Genomic DNA, 24,045 nt, shown 5'->3' on the forward strand with positions numbered 1-24,045 from the left:
TTTTCACCTTGTTCACTGGCCTAGGGAACTAATCGTCAAAGTTTTATGCCTAGTTTTATCAGGTTTTTGTCGGCCTTTTTGCAACTTTACCCAAGGGAAGTAAAAGTTCGTATTGGCGCCGACGCACGATTGCAATCTCGTGACCGCATTGCAAACTTAGGCAACTTGCTTGCGTATTTCCCTAACGACCACCTGCAGCAAAAACAAATGGCAGTTGCAAATATTAGCTCAGTTCTTTTGTTTGCATGAGCAGCCCCAGGATTTACCAAACAGTTGTTTAACTATTAGCGGTATTGTCTTTGTGCAGTCTGGTGAATCCAGCTATGCATCAGTTGGCATTATAAAACCTCAAACAGTGAACATATACTTTGGCAAATGCAGAAACGTCAGACAGAATTGGTTTAAGTTGATAGATTCAATTCAGATTTGAATAGTTTCTGAATCATGAAAGCAAAAACGTTTAAGAAGCAAAAAACATTTAACTTTTAAACATTTTTTAATCTTAGGCTTTCACCGATTTACCAGACGATTTTTCAAGACATTGCAATAGGGCTTGCCTCAATTTGCATTTGTAAAACTGTAGAGAGTGAACATCAACTGCAATGTATGCGATGTTTTCAAATAAATAGCTCGATTCAACTGTAAACGAACATATACCAGGCTTGATTCTGATTTAGAACATAGGTGAAAGCGATGTTGAAAATGAAAAAGAAATAATCAGACGCACAAAAAATGTTACCTACTTCTTCATGGGCTTACATATCCCTACCACGTTTAGAAGTAGGAAATAAATATAAAAGATTTGCTATTTCAGCAAATTAGGGCTTGCAGTAAAGCAAAAAATACAGTAATACAGAGAGATATTTTAAAAACTTAACTCAATACCAGTTTCATTGGGAGTCATTGATTCAAGTCCGTATAACAAGGTTGTTTCAGTTTGACAATATTTTTAGGTCAAAATATCATTTTGCTCAAGATATAAGACTTGGTTCAAAATGGAAGAAATCCAGAGGTCTTTCGGAGTTTGGGATTACGTTGTGTTCGGAGGACTCTTCCTGGTTTCCGCTTGCATTGGGATCTTTTTCGCCCTTAAAGCTCGCAGGAAAGCGGCGAGCAGTGATGATTACTTGATGGGTGGAAGGCAGATGCACGCCGTACCTGTCGCATTTTCACTTACTGCTGGATTCTTGTCAGCCATTACAAGTAAGTAATGTATTTAGATAGCATTACTACTGATTAATAGCTTTTGCTCCATCGCAATTCAAATACAAGTACAGACTGGTATGATCGATAAATTGAAACAGCACTTTAAGACTTAAACAATGTTTTGCACCTGTCGGCCATCTTAAGTTATCAAACCTTTAGAGCAGTGGTTCTTAACCAGGGTTCGACGCAGCTATTTCAAGGGTTCGTCGAGAACGTCATCTGGAACATAAATGCTGTTATTTCAAGCTAAATTTGAATCTCTTTTATGCGCCAAGGTGTCCTGTTACTCTATAGGTTGAAAGTTTGGCCAATTTAACTTATATAAATGCAAGTTTATATTTTGATTTATACCCAGTTTCAGCTGCTAGAAGGAAGAAAGGAATACTGAGCGAAAATTTTGGGTTTGACGAACGCTTGCAGAATAACATAAGGGGGTTCGACAGGTTGCCAAAGGTTAACAACCACTGCTTTAGAGCATAACAGTCACACACATGTCTATTTGCCTTTGTTTAGAATTTACGACTTAACGGGTTTTTTGTCTAAGCTAAATGTACAAAAGTGATTTATAAATTAACTTAGCACACTAAATCTTTTTCCGTTTCCGGAGTCTTAGTATAGGTAGTGCACGGATTTGTTTTAACTCTTAGTTATCGGAACACCTTCTGAGTTTTACATCTACGGCACAATGTACACTTGGTACATCATCTGCTACTTCATCACGTCAATTGTGGCTGCCGAGATTTACATTCCGCTCTTTTATAGACACGGAATCAGGAGCACTTACGAGGTTTGTGAGAAGAGTTATTTACCATTATGCAAGAACATAAACAAAAAACATTTATAATTTGGTTTTGCTTTTTTTTTGAATTAATTTATAAAATAAATATAAATAAAGTGTTTAAAATGATTAAGCATTGATTAGAAATTACCACATAAACGTTTCTTCCTTCGTTGGTGGGTTTCACATTTTTTATATCCTGCTATGCTATATCCTTCAATACACAGAGAAACAGCAAGAAAAAATCTAAAAGCAAATCTGATACCGGTACTGCAGAAAAACACTTACATAAAAACACAATCACAAATATACAAATGCGCCCGCAATTTTCTGAAATAAACGCCTGTAGACAAAGTGAACAAAGCCAAAAATTCTAATCAATCATCTGGCTGCATCATTTGACAATGTTTCTCAGTCTTTTATGGCTGGCTGCACCCCTCAGAAATAATAAATGAATTACGGCACCCCTACAAAATCTTTCCGTGAGTAATTTACTAGAATGTCACAATAAACAGAACTGGAGCAGCATAAATTAGTTATACACAACGTAAAGGTTACGATTGGATTTATTCCGATCTAATGTTACACAAAAAGTTGCATGAGTCGATAAAAATCTTAAAGATTCTCGAATATCTTCCGGCATCCTTGAGTATTAGAAAACGCACCCAAGGGTGCAGTGGCACCCCGGTTGACAACCACTGATTTGGGATTTCTAACCATAAACAAAAATAATTTTTCTGGACTGATACTTCGTCGCGTCCATATGCAGTCGTTACCTTCCTATGGTTGTTTTCTTTAGATGTTAATTCTTTGTCATTTAACTTCTAGTATTTGGAGATTCGCTTCAACAAATCGGTTCGAATCTTGGCTGCTGTAAGCTTCATTTGTGTGCAAGTCATTTACATTGGAATCGTGATATACGCACCAGCCTTGGCTCTTAACGAAGGTGGGTTACAGTTGAATGAATTGGCAGAAATACTGCATTATGATTCACCTTTCTATGCTTTCCCGATGAATCCCAAATAACTGCATCTTTATTAAAACTAAAGAGCTTAGAAAAAAGTTGTATCACCATGTCAATTACTTAAATTTATAACTACCAAGGTCATTCTGGAGGTTTTCCATTAAATTGATCAAGTTGTCTCACGTGTATAGAGACACTAAAACGGCCAAGAACCGCGGTGCAAAAAGTAAAATTACCATATCTTTTAGTCACTGGTCTTGACACCTGGACTTCTGTTGCCGTGACTGGAGTTGTGTGCACCTTCTACACTACATTGGGCGGTTTGAAGGCGGTCATATGGACTGATGTCTTCCAGTGCATAGTGATGGCCGTCGGGTTCGTGGCTGTGATCATACAAGGCTGCATAAAGATGGGAGGGATGAGTAATGTGTGGGCAATCGCTGAAGAACGTGGAAGGATTGACTTTCTACAGTAAGTTAGTGTAACATTTGAGGGTGTGCATACAAAAAGGGTGTTACATAATTAGGTTTGTTTATATCCCAGTTAAAATCCTTGATTTAAAGAAAAAATACTAGAAAATAAATAAATGCCGCAAGAAAAGCATACTGTGCCTGATAGCAAAATCACTATTTATTAAATACTTGATGTTGCCAAATTATTAAAGGCACGTCCATTAGAATAGGTTAGCACTGCATTCAGAATATACTCAACTTTGAAACTTACGATAACTGAAATTTACGCCTAATGGAATATTTAATCGTTGATTTTCAACTTAGTTTTCCAGGATCTTAATTGATGTTCAACTTTAATTTGTTGGAAATTCTAACTTTCTCTAAAAGTCGTTTTTATATCATATCCATTCAATGACGAGTAGAAACCATTCATAAATTAATTTGTAGGTATTTCGTCAGAAGAATTTCACATACCCATGTGGATTCAATAGAATGAAATGGTTAGCAATTAAAATTGTTTCAAGCTAAGTTCGCAATTAGATTGTCTTCTTGTTTTTTCGTAGTTTTGAAGCAGACCCACGCTACAGACACACATTCTGGACGATGATCAGCGGAGGGACGATCCTCTGGGTGGCATCGTACGGTACAACACACACCGTTGTTCAACGATACCTTTCGTGCAAGACGGAAAAACACGCACGAGTGTAAGAACAATATCTCGTTTAGTTTGCTTTCAAGTATTGTGGCATTACCGATTCGTATGCTACGTAACCAGTTTCAAAATTTTGTGTAGGAAGAAGACAATTTGGTAATCGGCGGTCTGACAGATTGAGTGTTTTTACATAACTTAAGATTATGTGATACGTTAGTGAAAAACACCATAACATAAAAGTGTTACACATTTATTAAAAATCAATGCTGCATTGGCATCAACCAACCTTTATAGGAAGTTTTAATTTACTTCAATTTTACATCAAGGAGTAGCTTTCATGTTATATCAATATACATAGCTTTGGTTTTTTAATAGGCCAAACCTTGAAGCAAGACTGTTTTTCCTTAGGGCGGTATACCTGAACGCTTTTGGGATGACCACTATCATGGTGCTGGCAGGCCTGTCTGGTCTTACAATGTTCGCCTATTAAGCCGACTGCGACCCTTATTCTGCGGGCTGGGTGTCAGCTACCGACCAACTCATGCCATACTTCGTCATGGACATCCTCTACTCCACGCCCGGGCTGCCTGGGGTCTATTTGTGCAGCGCCTTTAGCGGAACTTTGAGGTTTGATTTACAAGAAATTCAATATCAGAAGAGAAACTGCCACGTGCAGTCCCCATTCGGATGTGTTTGAAGGCGTTATAACGTTATGGATAGGAATAGCGTACGGCCCCTTCCTTAAAAGTGTCTCGAGACGCCTTCAGAAGAGAAACTGTGTGGATAAAGTCATACACCCGTCGTTGATGCGCAAATTGTGGTTTTACGAAACATTTGTTCAAGTTTTTAGGTGTTTAATCTGTAAGTGGTCTCGAAAATGGCAAATGATTAACGTTAACCTACCAAAGAAAGTCACTGATTACGTGGTTACAGACTCCATTGACACAAGCAATGCGAAAAATTCCTCTGCAAAAACAATCTGACATTGGTAAATCTGCAAGTTTGAGATTAAGGCTGCCCTTATATAGGAGAAACATTTTAAATATTTATTATGCCTTAATATCCTAGTAAAAGAAAAGTGAGCCATATATTAGATATATATATATATATATATATATTAAAACTATGTCTTAATTATCTCAACTTTTTCTCATTACAGCACTGTTTCGTCTGGCATAAACGCAATGGCCGCCGTTGTATTGGAGGATTTTATCAAACCACACAAGAAGTTATCACAACAGATGTCAGTCTGGATTTCAAAGGTAACTTAATGAAGATCATTTAGAAGCAAGAACAAAAGTATACGTTATTTAATTTGTTATCGTTCTTTAATTCTGTCAATCTGCGCTTAACAGTTATGATCTTAGATAGTTGATGCATATTTGATATGGGCTTCCAATATGGCATTTTTGTACAATTTGACACACACTATGTCAGTGTTTGCAACGTGCATAGATTTGACGTTCGTGGATTCTCAACCAACAAACCGCTTGCTTCAGTTGCTGTTCAGCTTGTACTGTTCTTTCACGAGTATTAATTCTTTCAGATTGTCGAATTAAACTTTTTTGAAAACTGCTATCCGGTTGTATAAAGCGTTGCAAGTTTCCAGTTCCAGATTATGGCTCTGTCCAAGTCATTTTTATGAAATTGTAGTTTATCTTGTACAGTTTGTCACAAATGTTCCCTTTAGATTTACAAAACTAGGTCGTTCTTGTGTATTGCTCTTTCGTTTTCTAATATATTGCAAGTCTCCAGGCCTAGATTCGTATTTTTTATTCGGCGTTTTTGGCCTTGTTGAGGCGGTCTGGGTTAAAAAATTTGGCAACACACCAGTTTGGAACAAAAATTCTTATCAATGAAGTTTCAATGTTTTGGCGGTCGATGGTTCGAATCTCACCAAAACCGATTTTTTAACTTTTTTTTTTTTTTTTTTTTAAGACTTTTTTGCGAAGCTGTTGATAAGCTCAACAATTACAAACTGAAGGTGTAAAACGAGAAGAAATCTAGCCTACGCATAATTGACGAGTATATTTGCTGTACAGTTTATTGTAGCGCAAATGTTCACTTTCTTCAGACTCTTGCTGTGTTGTTTGTGCCTGCTGCCTGGTTCTAGCGGTCGTGGGTTCGAATCTCACTCAGACTGTTTGTATAAAGCTATTCAGCTATCAAATGTACTACACATGTGACTTTAGATTCTCGTCATGTACTGAAATTGCTGTTTATCTGCACACTCTACAAATGTTTACTTGGTCAGATTCTTGTTGTTTTCTGTAGCGATTGCTTTCTTGGGTTCGAATCTCATCAAAGACCAGCTTTTCTAGCCAAGTATTTCTTGCAAATTTGTAGAAAAACTGTATAATGTTTTAAAACACTTACTTTCTTCAGATTCTGGTTGTGTTCTTTGGAGCCTGCTGCCTTGGTATGGCGGTCGTGGGTTCGAATCTCGGCGGAGTCCTTAATGCAGCTCTCAGCATCAACAGTATGGCGGCAGGTCCAGTGGTGGCCTTGTTCACAATGGGTTGGGCATTCCCCTGGTGCAATTCTTGGGTGTGTATTGGTTAACACAATAAATTTAGTAAATTCAGTGACACATTTTAAGGGCAAATTGTACTACACATTGACTTCATCGGGTCAAAGAAGTATAAATAAAACGACCATTCCTTGGTTATGCGAAAGCTTGACAATTTTATAATACAATTTGTCATTTAAAACTGTCACCTAATTTCCAAATTTATAATAAGAGAAATATCAACGGCTATCAACAAAGATTGTAATAAATTAACATAGTGTAAAAATAGGACTAATATGAAACACATTTAAAAGGAAAACGTTGGAATATAATTTGTTTGGGCTACAAATGCATATTACGTAATTAAAAATAAATTATTTTCAGGGAGCTTTCACCGGTACTGTGGCTGGTTTGGCAGTAGCGGTTTGGTGTTATATCGGCAGCACTATCTACCCTCCCCCTGCTGAATTTCGGAGGGTGCTTTCTCTAAGCACAGAACAGTGCATCTACGATAATTCAACGTCAGCCATGACGCCTTCTGCACTGACAACAGGTTGACGTTTATTTTGAAGTCACACTCTAATTGTACGGCATTTTTTGCCGAACAATCCAGATACAATTAATGTACTGTAGCTCAGAATACCCGCCTAGCGTCAAATTCCGATAATGACAAGGACATGACTTTAAAATGAAGCATATAATTTTATACTTTATCACAATCAAAATTAGTCATTTAAAGAAGATGAAGAGAAAAACAGGTTTTGTTTTTTACTTTGATTGTTAAACTTAAAAATGACTGAGTTTGCCTATGACAGAAAATTCAAAAGAATATGTGTGGCTTTGATTTGGATCATAACACCTGGCATTTTACTTTTGTGTACATATGTTTTCCATTAAAACACCTAACGTACCAACATAGTTTTTCAGTAGACAACAAGATAAATTAAAGAACACTAAATTAAACAATTAAATGTTTTTTGTACTATAAGGTATATTTAAATAAAAATTACTTTATTAAATCGTTTTTTGTTTTGTTATGATGTTGTTTTAGACGTATTTCAAAGCACAACTACACCAACACCTTACAGACCTCCAATTGCTGAATTTTATTCCGTTTCTTATCTCATGTATGCAATAATGGGTTTCGTTGTTACTCTAGTTGTTGGACACGTAGTCTCGTTCTTAACAGGTAAGCAAAAAAACTTACTTTCTTAGGGGCTTATTTTAAAATCTATTTTTTAAATTGAATTATTTACGTTTTGAATTTATTTTAAAATTGTTAGTAAGGTTGGCTTTCTTTAAATTTGGTTTTCTCTTAGTTCCGTTTACGAATGTCAAAAGAAAAGTAAATTGAAAGCCTATCTTATTAATCTTAGGGTTTAGACTAAAGGCGTTTTTCAAAGGCCACAGAATAGTAAATTTTGGTTCACGACAGGTTGCCAGCAGCCTAGCAAACTTCCACCAGGTGTCACCATTCCCTTCTTCGACCACGTGGTTTTCAAATGGATTCCCGCCAAAACGCGCCGCTTCCTTTGGTGCGGAGTTCCTTACGACAAATACGAGAGCGAGGTTCAACTGGGCGATGAAGAGAAGAAGGGAAAGTTTGAGATGGAGAAGTCTTTCAACGGGGAAAACAACTCGGGTTATGAAACTGACAAGGATGATGACAGTTCGTCTTTTAAAAGCGACAAGTCATTAACTCAAAAATCTACAGCCTTGTAGTTGTTAAGATTGCAAGTTCATTTAAGTTAGTTAATTATATGCTGAAGTTCAAATGTTTTACCGATTTGTTTTGTGTAATGTTCATTTGTTGTCATTTCGTACGTTTTTTTGTCGTTTTGCTATTTTAATATAATTGCCCGAAGTGGTCGGGCTGCACTTATAAACAACGAAGATGATATAGTTACGATATAAACTGAAAACATGTTAAAAATCAATTTGATGGCAAGAATGCCACCACTGTGAAAACAACGAAGTACATTAGGCAAGAAAACACGTTTTAAAAATGTACAATCACATAATTTTTTTTCTCAAAAAGTACATTGACCGTTTCACAACAAAACAACGTCCATACCTATTTAACATTTGTTTGCCTCAAGATAAACATCCTTAACAGAAAAAAAACTATAAGTTGTCTTGATTTTTGCTGTTCCCTGGATGGGTGTATAACAAATTGTAAAGTTAAATGTCCCGTTAATTTATTTTTAGTATGTTTTACCCACTTTTGGAAATAAATATGTTATGAGTAACACAATTTACCAATTTGAATCTTGGATCTCTCTTGATATTTGGTGCTGGATTTTTGTATCCACTCGGCCGCATACCAACATATTACAAAGGAAGTATACATAAATAAATAATAGATTAAAACCACTAACACCGCACTTCAACAAAAAAGTAAAACCACTAACAACGCATTCCAACAAATGCCTGATTTGCTGCAAATATTGTCTCAGCGCCCTATGTAGGTCAGCTCTTGCCATCAGTTGTTTGCTGACTAGTGTTTGTGTGCATTGACACAACCTGCAGACGTTACGGCTGTTACAAAATGCGTCATTTCTAGCTCATACTGTAGGTGCTACATTAGTACTTAATTTGCAGTTTTAGCGTGATATTGCTTTAATCTATGAATATTTTGGCAAATAATTCTAATTCATTGTAATATTCAGTTATTCAATACAGCGTCTTTTTTTAATATTTTTAGTAAAGTGTTTGAATAAGTTGGTAAATAAACAGCATAATAAAAATATGGAAAATAAAATATCAAGTGTCAAAAATCGAAGCTTGCTTCACCAAAGAAATTGTAAAGAGAATACAACCAATCTAACTAAACGTCACCAAATGACAACTAGTGGATTTTGCAAATTAGAATAACAGACAGTTCAAATCTACGTTTGTGACACGTCTGTTGGTAATGGTTTTATCAAATCATCTCTAATGTGTAATGATTTAACACTAAAACGGCCAAATTGTCGATTTCGACACTTTTAAAATTTTGATGTATATTTTTGGTTACTAAATAAGGTTACTACGATATAAAATTTTCAATAGCTTCCCAACTTTCTTCAAAGAGTATGAATAAGACATATTTGAACAAGTATATTTTTTATTTTAATGTTTATAACCTGTTATACCGCCAACGGCCGATGTGTCGAAATCGGCACCAGGCAAATTTTGGAAATATAACCATACGTTTGCACTCAGCCTTTATATTTGATTATCCTGGGGCCTTTATTCTGCCAAGTGATTGTTTATCTTATTAAGATACAACGTTTATGACGAGTTTAAGTCGTATTACAGGTACTTTAGGCATCTTTAATCTGTTGGCAGATGACACTAACTTTCTAAATTCTCACGGCTGGTTTTGCGCAATGTGCAGTTTGTACGTTATAAGACTAAGAGTCTAAGAGAGGTTACATATTTTTTTTCCGGGTAAAAACATACACTGCGGCCGAAGCCATAAAAATCATTCTAGAAGATTCTGAACTTGACCAGTCTGAAGATTAAGAACATATGCCTGAAGACGAGCTTCAAGCATGTGAGAGTGACTCTTCAAGTGATTTTGACGATTTGTTTGATGCTGCTGATTCTGGCAGTTCTTCTAACGATCACAGCGATAGTGGAAGCTCATTTTCAGTACAATACATAGCCAGAAATGAAGAGAAGTGGACCCCTTTACTGTGTGCAAGAGTAGTGCGTTTCAATTATTTAAACTTAGTGTGGATTAGATCAAGTTTCAATCCTAGTGTTCGCTGTAAAGCTCGTCGTAGTTGGTGGCCGATAAGTTTATTCACATTCGTATGGAAAACATTGGTCCCTAATTACATAAGAAACTTCAGGTGTCTTTACATTGTTTTTATGCCAACATATGAAGTTTTGGGTAATAGCTGAGGTGAGCTCCAAATACGTTTGTAATGTCTTGCCATGCCTTGGCGCCCTGCGACAAACTACATGCTTGTAAATTACCAGCTGTGCAAACAAAATAAAAAAGTCAATCTTTTATCGACAATGCACAACAGCCCAAGCACCAATGCAACAGAAAAAAAATACCTACTGTTACATAATTCTACAAACATAACAAGGTAGGCGTAGGGACGTTTTTGACCAAATGGCGAGAACATATACAACCAATGCAGCAAGTAGACGATGGCTTTTGGCTGTTTGGACAAACCTATTGGACATAGCAGCACTAAACTCTTGGACGCTGTACAGAAAACGTCCGGTAGGAATATCAGCTTGATACACCAGCTTATCGGAGGGTAGAGAGATGATTTGAAGCGGAAGGTAGTCCAGAGATATGTTGGCCCAGTGCAGAGAAGGCCATCTGGAAAGCTTAGGAAGTGTGCGGGACAAGGTTGCCAAAATAATACTCTTACAGCAACCTAGGCCAACTTACGGAGTGGGTGGTAACGGCGATTGGAAGCTTACAGAATGCCCAAAAGATTAACGTTGGTCCGGATATAAACTTTTAAGACATACCATTTTTATATAGGAAGTATATGATTTTTTTGCAGTAGTTAGCATTTTGCATAGGACCTGCCATAAGAACGTTGTTTTTTGTTTCTTGACGCTAATAATCTTAAAAATTAAGAGCCTTACTTTTGACAAACTATTTTTAAGGTTTTTGATTTAAAATTGTTGAGGAATGTTTGTATTTAAATTAGGAATTTCGTGTTTTTTGTAGCCATATAGGTAAGCATATTACGTTTTTAGTTAGATTATCACTTGGTGTGTTTGCTGAGCGATATAAGCCTTTTTAAGCATTTAAATAATAATTTAAGCCAAGCCTTTACATACGTCCCCCAAACATGATGTAATAAAGTTTCCTTGTTGTTGTTTTTTTTATTGTGAAAAATGTTTCTTTTATTTTTAGAAAGGTGATTTAAGATCATACAATTTTTTTTAATTTTTGTAGTTAGATATAAAGCAATTACTTCTATCATGTCCCTAAAGAAATTCCATAAATTGTGTATAAATTTTCCGTAAATTCTATAAATTCTAAAACGTTAGCCAACTAAAAGTATCAAAAACATATATTTTTATAGCCTTTAAATCGATAACGTATGACAACAACACTTTAGTTAAAGTCAAGTATCATTTGACTAAATAGAAAGACCAAATAAAAGTACATACATACGTTTCTCCTGAGTACCAGTTATTTATGTTCAAATAGAGTCTATTTAACCGGGTGTGGCTATAGAGTAAATTATTAGCATGTTACGTAAGTCAACAAATAAACACCATTACTGATCACAACCAAGCGGGGATTCGTTAATAATTAATTTCAAGTTCGACGAGAATTTGGCGGTAATTTAACGACCAGTGGCGTGACTTTTATGTTCATTCTAATGCAGTGCATTTTGAATCTCTTTGCAGTTTGTACGCGAGAAATTGGCTTTTGTAGCAGACAGGTTAGGTTTGTAGGAATATCTGACAATATCAGAGTGATTTCGAAAACAGTTTGACTCTAGAGCAGTGGTTCTCAACCGCCGGTCCGCGTCAACTTTCCAGCCGGTCCGCCAAATATTACAATTTTATATCTCAATTTCAAAATGTCAAATTTAGAACTTCGCCAGTTACGTAATCCGCAACATTGTTACGTAACATAGAGTTAATGGTCTACTTTTGACTTTATCGTACGTCACAATGCTGCAAATTTACAAACTCGTTCAAGTCTTAAACTTTAAGAACAGTTTTATGTGAAAAACTTTAATAGAACCACGTACAACACATATAATATTAAAAAGACAGTAGCAAATTGCTCCTTCAATTAAAGTTTCCATTCATGCTTTTAAGTTGCATACTTTTGTCGTAATTACATTTTGGGTAGATTTGGATTTTTGAAGGTCCACCGGTCGGCGAAATTTCTTTTGAAATTTTACCGGTCCGTAAGCTAAAAAAGGTTGACAACCACTGCTCTAGAGTTTGTTAACGAAATTATTATATTCGTAAAAATAATTTTGTGAGGTTTCATACTAATGCAGTGGATCCCAATCGGAGTGCCATTCCTAACTCTCAAGGGTGCCGAGAGATTTTTTAAAGTCTGATTAAAGTTAATGTTCCTTCCGTTGGCGAGCTTGTTGTGCCCGATTCTTTCAACAACAAAAAGAATATGTTTCCTACGTTTTGCACAGTTAGTGTGTGCTGTTGTTTTAATTTAGTTAATTCAGACATGATAGTTAACCACTTTACGAAAATTCGTGTACCGGTACCGCGAAATATTCTTATTTTATGAAGCTTTCGTAATTCCCCAATTCGGGGAACCATTGTGCTAATGTAATACACAATAACAATCTTTGCAGTTTGACTATAGGAACATTGAGAACTTGGCAGAGAAATTAGGTTTGTAGACCTGATCATTTGTAAGTTAACATAATATTGCGAGTATTTTGCAAATGAAATATGCCAGAATCCGAATAGGTAAAAATAAACGAATTTAATTGCACATGAATTAATTCGAGTTAAGCTACTGATGATGCTCATTTCATACTTTCGTACACAGCATGTCTTTTTTTGCTTTGCTATAACAGTTTTAAGACTAATCTGTAATGGAAGAAATCCAGCGATCATTCGGAGCATTGGATTACGTTGTGTTCGGAGGACTTTTCCTTATTTCCGCAGCCATTGGAGCATACTTTGCCTACAAATCTCGCAAGAAAGAAGCGAGCAGTGATGAATACTTGATGGGTGGAAGGCAGATGCACGCCGTACCTGTCGCTGTTTCACTCAGTGCTAGTTTTCTGTCTGCTATTACAGGTTTTGTAGTTCTATCGGTTCTAGTTCTACAGTCATTTTATCATATTAATAAGATACTTAATAAAATTATAAATTGTTTGGCCGGCCATAACCCGCTTACAGAACGTTGCTTTGTGCTAAATAATAACAAGACAAGTTTATATCTATCTACATTAGTTATTTTTGAGCTGACATAAATCACCTATAGTAATTTATCGTTGGCACCTGCTAGTTTTATCGTATCATCTCTTCTAATGGAAGACAGTAGGTCGTCAATTATTAGGAAGTTTTGATTTCTGTTTTCTTATAACAGTTATCGGAATCCCAGCGGAATTCTACATCTATGGTACAATGTACGCTTGGTACGCTGTCACATATTACTTCACTTCAATTGTGGTTGCTGAAATCTACATTCCGTTGTTCTATAGAAATGGATTTCGCAGTAGCTACGAGGTGAGCTGGTCAGAAGTGTATTTCTGATTTTGCACACACTCACACACTTACATACGTCAAAAATTGCACACACACTCACACAGGCACTCACACTTACACACACATACACACTTACACTGGCACTCACACTTACACACACATACACACTTACACTATTACAACTCCCAGTTATACTCACACTTACACACACTCACACTTATACACATACGCACTTACACTATTATAACTCCCAGTTATACTCACACTTACACACACTCACACTTATACACATACGCACTTACACTATTACAACTCCCAGTTATACTCACACTTACACACATACGCACTTCAATCATTACAAACTCACAGTTATACACACACTTACTTGACTAAACACCCACACTTTAACTATTACTCACAATTACACTTAACTTACACACACACACTTACACTCAAACATACAAACATGCACACACACACACACACACACACACACACACACACACACACACACACACACACACACACACACACACACACACACACACACACACACACACACACACACACACACACACACACACACACACACACACACACACACACACACACACACACACACACACACACACACACACACACACACACACACACACACACACACACACACACACACACACACACACACACACACACACACACACACACACACACACACACACACACACACACACACACACACACACACACACACACACACACACACACACACACACACACACACACACACACACACACACACACACACACACACACACACACACACACACACACACACACACACACACACACACACACACACACACACACACACACACACACACACACACACACACACACACACACACACACACACACACACACACACACACACACACACACACACACACACACACACACACACACACACACACACACACACACACACACACACACACACACACACACACACACACACACACACACACACACACACACACACACACACACACACACACACACACACACACACACACACACACACACACACACACACACACACACACACACACACACACACACACACACACACACACACACACACACACACACACACACACACACACACACACACACACACACACACACACACACACACACACACACACACACACACACACACACACACACACACACACACACACACACACACACACACACACACACACACACATACATTTTGTAGTAATTAAATCGGTCTAAAATATAACATAACCTTATTCAGATGAATAAGAAATTGTGGGTCAAAAGAGTCAAGTTTTGATCTTAAATGGGGTTTAAAATGAACACTCTCTCATAAAGCATTGTGTTATATTTATAGGCGTCTATTTAACTAATTTTTTTTTATTTTTTTTTTATTTTTATTTTTTTCTAATTAGTGGTCATGTTAATTTTCTGGTCTTATGCTTTCACCGTAAAGAATTACTCATTTCTTCTTAAGTATTTGGAGAAACGCTTTAACAGCGCGGTTCGTATCTTGGCTGCTACGATATTCACAATACAACAATTCATGTACATGGGAATTGCAGTCTACGCCCCTTCCTTGGCACTCAACGCAGGTATGTATACACTAACTACATTTCTATAAATATATATATATTTCCTATAAATATATATATATATATATATATACTTTATCATTTCTAAACTTCACAACATGTAATATGACTTGACGCAATTTACTATTTTTAAATGACTTGATCTGACTTAATCTTTTGGCCGAAAAGACTTGATTTGACTTAAGTATTTTGACAAATGACTTAACGTGGACTTTAATTTTTGATAGTTAAACTTTTACCTTTTTATGCCAATCACATGGCTTGAAGTTGACTTGCTCTCAACATGACTTGACTGGGACTTGAATTGGGAATCCAATAAATCGGACTTGACTTTTATTTTAGTTAAAGACCTGACTTGAACTTAAGTTATTATACTTACTTAAGTTTATATGACTTAAACTTAAGTTATTATACAAATGACTTGACTGGGACTTTTGTACTTATTTACAACACTACTATCACCAATGAATACCACAGTGAAGCAAGCAGTTTACCGTTTAGTATTACCGGAAGAAGTAATGACAAGTTGTTGTATCTGCATTTGTCCGACACTAGGGTGCTATCCCTCTCTATCCGAAACTAAAACAACTTGCGTTTCAGTAATGCTCTGTGATCAAAGGCCGTGAGTTACTGAGTTCTACACTGTTAGGTCAATTTTTAAAAAAATGTTTATAAAAAAATATAACAACTAGGGGTACTTTCTTCTTGCTAAAGCAAATTTAAGCCTAATAACCTCAAAAAAAGTTCCTTTAAACGTTTAATTTCGTCAGTATAGAATTAGATCGCTATACTTTCAGTTCAAAATTTGTTGTATGTTAGCAAAAAGTATGATGTACATGTTTTTAGTCACTGGTCTTGATACTTGGACCTCGGTAATTGTTACTTGTGCTGTGTGCACGTTCTACACTGTACTGGGCGGTTTGAAGGCGGTCATATGGACCGATGTCTTCCAGTGCATAGTGATGGTCGTTGGATTCGTGGCTGTGATAATACAAGGCTGCATAAAAATGGGAGGGATGAGTAATGTGTGGGGCATCGCTGAGCAACGCGGAAGGATTGACTTTGTGCAGTAAGATTATGAGTTTTGTTATTTTGAGGCCTAAAGAACAGTTGTAGTGTCATGGAGTTCGACCATTGTGCTTATTTCCTACCCTGTATTTTGTTGTCGCACTATATGAGTCTACTGCCATGCAGCATGCACGCTTCGTGCATGCGTTTCTCGCATTGGTATTTCGCTAGCGCCACTAAGGCGCAGTAGTTATTGGTTTACGTGGGAATGATGTTTGCATTCTGCGCCTATATAACCGTGTTTTGCGGTTTTTATATTACTTTACTCTGACGCCCTTGAGCAATAAGCCTTCTACGAATACAACATGTAGTTTAAGTTGTACATTTGTTAAAATGACAACATTAACCCTGTTAATAAACATTTAAGATAAATTAAACCAGTTAACCTTGGTGTAATGTGCTCAATACGTTCCCTCCAATATATCACTAACCATCAGTTAACGTGACATAAACTTAGCTATCTGTTAAGCAACAGAAGCGCGCAATTTTCCTGTTGCAACTTTAGGAATCTGTTGACGTGGACTTAAAATTGTTCCCAGTTTTGAGGCGGATCCTCGGTATCGACACACATTCTGGGTGATTATGAGTGGTGGAACTATGCTTCAGGTGGCATCCTTTGGAACCACACATACCGTGGTACAGCGATACCTTTCCTGCAGAACTGAAAAACATGCGAGATTGTAAGAACAGCAACTTTTCTTCATTTCTAATGTTAAAAATTGAAATTGATTCTTTTATTTTTGTGTTTCTATCATTGTATTAATTATAACCTCTCAAATAATGGTTGCGAAAAATTCTAGAGAGTCTACAAATTTAATTAAAAATTTTGATATATTTTTATAATGTTAGGCAACAGTTTTAACAGAAGAATAAATATTATTTAGGGCTGTTTACTTAAATGCCTTTGGAATGTCAGGCATAACTTTGCTGGCAGGCTTAGCTGGCCTTGTAATGTTCGCTTATTACGCCGACTGCGACCCTTATTCTGCGGGCTGGGTGTCAGCCACCGACCAACTCATGCCATACTTCGTCATGGACATCCTCTACTCCACGCCCGGGCTGCCTGGAGTCTATTTGTGCAGCGCCTTTAGCGGAACTTTAAGGTGGGTTAATTCAAAGTCAACTCTGTCCCTGAAAAACAAAACTCTCCGAATAATTGCGTAGCCTAAAATACGACCTTTTACGTTCACTGATTAAGGTTTATCATTTCGAGATGTAAATGAATGTCATAGTAATTTTCTTTAGTATGCTAAAAACACGGATTTTAAACAGTTAACAAATTCACATATGAGTAAACCTTCAAAACGTAATAATTTGAAATGAGTTGTTCGTAAAATAAAACTGTTTTTGGAGTTAACAAATTGCACTCAATGCATGGTTACGTCATTTTAAAATGGTTGTTATAAAAACACTCATAGAAAAAATGCAAACAGCTTTAAAATTACAGACAGCAATTTCTACAGCTGACTAAGTGCAGTAAATGCTTTGCACTTGAGTGTTTGTATTAAGGTCGTTAAAAGTTACCGGTTGTTGTTTCTAGTTTAACAATCTGTTCCCTTTGTGAGCTTTGGCTGTAAACTAGAGCTGCATATGCTTTGAACCACAGTAATTGTCTCATATCGCTAAATGTTTGCCTGTAAATTCCATTGACCAAAGAAACAGGCACTTAACATTGGAATTCAAATGTGAACACTGAACATGTATTGTGACGCAACAAACATCGTTTCAACAGCAGTTTTCAAAAAACAACAATGGATTGTATTTGAAGCCGCTTAGCCCTAATGGACCACTGTAAAGTAACCAATACTATATGGGTAGCAAAACCGGACAAAAGTCAACAGCAAATTTTAATACTTAAAGTTCAAAGGTTGACGAATGAATGGACAAGCAACGTTATAACTGTTTTCTTCACAGCACTGTTTCGTCTGGAATAAACGCAATGGCAGCGGTTACTTTGGAAGATTTCATCAAACCACACAAGAAGTTATCGCAAAAGATGTCGGTCCTGATTTCAAAGGTAAATCTACCTTTAAGACCAGTCTACTAACTTTGACTTCAAATATGCTTCTTTAATGCTTACATGCTAGGGTTTAGGTGCTTGTTTGGTAAGTACGATTTTCTATAATCATAACATACAGCTTATTCGGTTCAACTGTTAAATATCTCCAATGTGATGATTTTCGACTGAAGTCGTGTTTGTGTGCATTTCAGCCAAGATTTAACAAGATTTAACCTTGGTTTGAATATATTGAGCGATTAGCTTTCAAAGTAAACCTGCCTTACAAAGCTGATGCTATGCGTTATAACGGATCACTGTACCCAATTCCTTTAGTTTCTGGTAATAGTTTGAGACCCTGCTCCCTGAGTTTGACGTTGATCAAATCCGACCAAACAACAGTTTTTTAAACCAATGCTCTTTTCACATTACTGACCAAATGTAAAATATACCACATAAATAAGGTTATATATGCTGGTAGTGTTTTTCGGCGCCTATTGCAATAGTATGGCGGTCATTGATTCTAATATCACCAAGGATTAGTTTATAAAATCAAGCATTTAATGCAAAATTACTGTTCAGCTGCACACTATACACGAAAGTTTTTACTTTCTATAGATTCTGGTTGTAGTAATTGGCGCCTGCGCCCTCAGTATGGAGGTGGTGGGTTCGAATCTCACCAAAAAAAGTTTTTAAACCAAGTCTTCCTTTCACATCCTGTTTATCTGTGCAACATCGAGCATTTATTGTTCAGATTCTGGTCGTGTTCTTTAGGGCCTGCTGCCTGGCTACGGCGGTCTTGGGTTCGAATCCCACCAAAGACTAGTTTTGGCACAGCTATTAAAAAGCTAATGCATCACATGTGTTTACATTCTGTAGATTCTGGTTGTGTTCTTTGGAGTCTGCTGCCTTGGTATGGCGTTCTTGGGTTCGAAGCTCGGCGGAGTCCTCAATGCAGCGCTGAGTTTTACTGGTTGCACATCCGGCCCTATGCTGGCGCTTTTCACAATGGGCTGGGCTTTTCCTTGGTGCAACACCTGGGTAAGTTGCGGTTGCACATAACTATTTGGGACAATATAGCGTCAAAATTGTGTAAGAAAAACAAAATTATAAAACACAACAGACTCAGCTTGAGACGCGATAAAATTGAAAAAACGTTTTGAGTTGATTAACTAAGAATCTTTTTTTAATGAAATGAATTTAGAAACGAAAAGTAACAATTTGTTTTTATCCAGAGATGTGCTTATAGCAAAGCAATATTCTTTAAACTCACTTCAAACAGCTTAATATAGACGAAAAAAAAGACTAACTTGAGGTTGCTAATTTAAAACAGGGAGTCGAACCGTTTGACTTTTCCGGTTCAGGTTCGGTTCGGGTTCAAGGATTTTATTGGAATCCGGTTCACTTCCGGTTTCGGTTTTGAGCAATTTAAAAGTTCCGGTTCAACTCCGGTTCGACCATCGTTATTTCAAAACCGGTTCATAAAGTTCCGGTTCGGATATAATATAAGTTGCGTTAAATCTCAAAATGTGGGTCAATAAATGTAAAGAATAATATTGAATTGCAATTCGTATTAAATTTAAATTAGGTGACGTATTACAAAACAAGCTGCTGATTATTGAAATATCTGAAAAATGAAAAATCAACGTTTTATTTAATTAATAGTCATTGTTTTAACATTTTGAACATGACATAACTTTACTGTGCAAAATACTAGTTGTGACGTAATGATGGAGAGAACCGCTTTTCTTGACAAGTTCGGGTTTGGTTAAGGTTCTTTCAAAATATTCGGTTCAGTTCCGGTTCGGCTCCTTAAAATCTTACAGAAAGCGGTTCAGGTTCAGTAACGATTCGGAAAAATTTAGCCCAAAACCGGTTAATAAAGTTCCGGTTCGGTTCCGGTTTGATTCCCTGATTTAAAATGCCACCAAAACAGAATAAAAAATAAAAACGCACTTTTCCCAAAGTTTGAAAATATGTTGTTCAGTTTAGGGTCAAATTCAAATCAACATTGTTTTTGCTAGCAAAATAATTGTCGTTTATTACTATATTTAAAAAAAGGTTTTAGTCGTCTTCGGCAAAATAAAGAAAAAAAACATATTGTCATACAAATAAAAAATTTCAGTAAAAAAACACAGAAGAAAATTATAATTTATAGTAAAACTAATTGAAAACAAATTGGTCGTAAATAAATAAAAAAAAAATAACGTTGGTAGTAAAATAAAAAAATTGTCATTTATAGTAAAATTTCAAACTATTTTTAAGGGGGCTTTAGCCGGAACTGTGTGCGGTTTGGCGGCTGGACTTTGGTGTTACTTCGGCAGCACAGTATACCCTCCCCCAGCTGAATTTCTGAGGAAGCTTCCTCTAAGCACAGAGCAATGCATCTTTCCTAATTCAACAGTAACCGTCGTGTCTTCTATACCGACAACAGGTAATTGTATAAGTTTTATAGCATCGCCAACATATAGCGTGTATACAAAAAACCCTAACCTTATTTAAAAACCGAAAATGTTTACACATGGGTTTTCAAACTGTTGGTCGCGACGCCCTGGTGCGTCGTTTTAACTTTCCAAGGGCGTCGGGCAATGATTGAATTAAGTACCGGAAATCAATTGTGGTAAAAAAATGCTAAGTGTTTTCATCCCCTAACATGTAAACCTATTGTTACAAAAAAACTATTGTTACAAAACTGAAACGATTGGTTTGATTTTCTGTTTAAAACAAACAAGATATACAAATTAATAAAATTCCTATCGGTGGGTGTGTGCAACTCCTATAAAACATTTCCAAGAGTGTCGAAAAAAAAGTTTGACAATCACTGGCTTAACCCGACGTACTATTTGAAATTTTGCTGATTTACTTTAAATAATTACTTTATATATGAATTGTCCCGCATTTCTTAACCGCCAGTTCAAATCAGCCTTTCACCACTTTTTTGTATTATTATTGCTGCAATGGTAAAATATCCTTGTTAAAAACAATGTTTTGTTTTTTCTTCAGACTACCTTGAAAGCACGACTACCTCAAGCCCTTACAGACCCCCACTTGCTGAGTTCTATTCCTTATCTTATCTCACATACAGCATCACAGGCTTCGTTGTTGCTATAGTTGTCGGACACATCATAACATTTGCAACAGGTAAAAAAAAATGAATCAATTATATTTTGCTTTTAATCAAACGTACCTTTGAATTCGATACATTTTTTGGCAAGATCGAGATTGACAGTGATATGTGTATTATGTAGCATTTCACCCTTCAGCTTTTTAGCGGTTTATTAAATATTTTTAAATGAAGTACAAATTTCTTTTTTTTAGACAAATAGAGTACTAGACTAAAGGCGTGTTTTAAAAGCCATAGAATAGTAAACTATTGTTTCACGGCAGGTTACCAGCACCCGAGCAAACTTCCACGTGGTGTCACCATTCCCTTCTTCGACCACGTGGTTTTCAAATGGATTCCCGCCAAAACCCGGCGCTTCCTTTGGTGCGGAGTTCCTTACGACAAATACGAGAACGAGGCTCAACTGGGAGATGAAGAGAAGACGGGAAAGTTTGAGATGGAGAAGTCTTTAAACGGAAAAAGCAACTTGGCTTACGAAGCTGATAAGGATGATGACACTTGGTCATTTAAAAGTTCTGATTTATCGTTTACAACCGCTTTTTAGACATTTGTTTTTAATTTAAATTACTCGTTATGCACATTGTAAATTCTAGTAACTATTAAAGTATAAAATCACTGCATATTTCATCACTGCACAGAAAATAATTTTTCCTGATTTACACAGTTAGAGAGAGACTGGGCTAAGGCTTTACTACTTATACTGTTGTGTTTTATCTGTAAGGCTTCTACTTTCTCCTTTTCATTACACAAATAGAAAACACAAGAACATTACGCTTGATCACTTCAACAAAATATAACACCGATCCTATGTTGCACTGAATATGTGAATAATAGAAATCACCTTGACCCTTGCAAGATAAATGTCGACCTTATTTCCTGATCAGTAACAGCAAAATAATCTAGCAAAGCTAGCAATTCAGGTCAGACACATTAACCAGATCTTAAAAGATATATATATATTTCGCCAACTAAGGCATCGTCAGTGTGAACACTGATCCTAGGGAGGATTTTGTTTTAGTAAATAAAAGACGTCGAATTTAGTGAAAAGTTTAAGAAGCCTTGCCATAAGGTAAACAGAATCAGGGGCGAATTCATTTCTTCAGATGTAAATTTGGTAATTCCACTAAATCTTTAACAGACTAACCGAATCTGTAAAGATTTACTATAGTGTGCAAGGCGTTAAATTGATCAAACAATTACTTCAGAAGGGCTAGATCACAGTTGTTACACCTATTTGTATGCATCTTTCTTGATCTACTAAAGTTTTGTTTATTAAGACAACCAGCTGTGTCAAATTTTCAATCGCTGATTATATAAAAACCATGTAGTAGTTTTACAGAGAAAACATGTGAATGCACTTAGCAATATTTTGTACATTGCATTTCTAGTAAGATTGATATGTTCAACACAATTTTCAAACGTGCGATCCGATATAAATTGGGAATAACATGTTATCAAAATAATTGAGGCATAATTTGTTTCAGTGAACAAAAAGGTTCGGGCGCATTGAAACGTTATCTTTCTGTTTTCTGCTGTATATTATTCAAGTTAGAAAACTCTGCATGTAATGAACAGATATTAAAATTTTTTTTATATTAGAGGTTTAAAAAGATAAAATTCGGGATCAATTTTTTTTTACAAAAATGGCTTTTTTAGATTTAAAAAAGTATCATTTTTGACAAATTCAAGACAACTTAAACCCGCTTCAGTCCTAATTTGGTTTTGAATGAGTAAAATTCCCATTTTTCAGGAGGACCTATGCACTTTAAAACGGCTTTTTTATAATATAAAACGATTTATTTGAGAACATAAATATAACCCCCAAAATAGGATTAACGTTTTACTGCAAACGGTTGCAACGCAGCAAAACATACGATCAAAGATTTTACACAGCAATAAAAATTAAAAAAGGCCAACTGCAAATGTTAGCTTTGCGCTTGTTAAAACGAGAACTTGTCTGAAGTCATTAACGACCAGTCGTCTATTTTTGTGGCGCTCCTGTTAATGTAATGCACTTTGACTCTGTTTGAAGTCTGAGTTTTGGAGAGATAAAGGGAATTGCAGAGATCTCCGATCATTTAGACCGGATCCAACGGCTATTGATACGATCAGCGTTTGGAATAATGATCATGAACCAATGAAATATTGCTCTAGGTTTGATCGAAGTATATTTTATACTGACAGACTCGACAGTAAAAAATAAATGCTTATTATAACAAATCAGTTTTAAAAAGGATCAGCGTTTTTGGAACAATTCGTACAGTATTTTTTTTTGTCAGAATACATAGAAAACATAACGCCTTTTTTGCTTAATTTACCAAGATAAGAGATTTTGTTGGACATTTGAGAATCTGAACAGTTATCTGCATGCAACCAATGTTGTTGTTCACAAAATTATATTAATGGACTAACGAGTTTATTCTTTGATATTCAACAAATCTATTTTTTGCTTAATCGCAGTCTGTTTGAAA

General features: G+C 36.2%; 1 protein-coding gene and 1 pseudogene across 1 annotated transcript; both read left to right on the forward strand.

Annotated features, from left to right (window-relative positions):
• The first annotated feature begins 995 nt into the window (after positions 1 to 995).
• Positions 996 to 8,283, forward strand: LOC146135240 (sodium-coupled monocarboxylate transporter 2-like; annotated as a pseudogene).
• Positions 8,284 to 13,109: 4,826 nt separating this feature from the next.
• LOC146135241 (sodium-coupled monocarboxylate transporter 2-like) lies at positions 13,110 to 22,118 on the forward strand. The gene is made up of 11 exons (XM_083395718.1): positions 13,110 to 13,317; positions 13,610 to 13,749; positions 15,269 to 15,386; positions 16,233 to 16,455; positions 16,994 to 17,134; positions 17,339 to 17,557; positions 18,369 to 18,471; positions 19,330 to 19,491; positions 20,716 to 20,884; positions 21,454 to 21,591; positions 21,838 to 22,118. Exons 1-11 carry the CDS (start codon positions 13,110 to 13,112, stop codon positions 22,116 to 22,118), a joined length of 1,902 nt encoding a protein of 633 aa, XP_083251844.1.
• Positions 22,119 to 24,045: the final 1,927 nt, after the last annotated feature.

Source organism: Ascidiella aspersa, chromosome 8 (assembly GCF_963924565.1).
Source record: "Ascidiella aspersa chromosome 8, kaAscAspe10.2, whole genome shotgun sequence".
In the NCBI taxonomy this organism is placed as follows: Eukaryota; Metazoa; Chordata; class Ascidiacea; order Phlebobranchia; family Ascidiidae; genus Ascidiella; species Ascidiella aspersa.

Coding starts and splice junctions, on each gene's coding strand:
- LOC146135241 (XM_083395718.1), top strand. CDS start 13,110: ATGGAAGAAATCCAGCGATCATTCGGAGCATTGGATTACGTTGTGTTC. Junction 17,135..17,338: donor ACTGAAAAACATGCGAGATT/GTAAGAACAGCA, acceptor AATATTATTTAG/GGCTGTTTACTTAAATGCCT. Junction 21,592..21,837: donor CATCATAACATTTGCAACAG/GTAAAAAAAAAT, acceptor GTTTCACGGCAG/GTTACCAGCACCCGAGCAAA.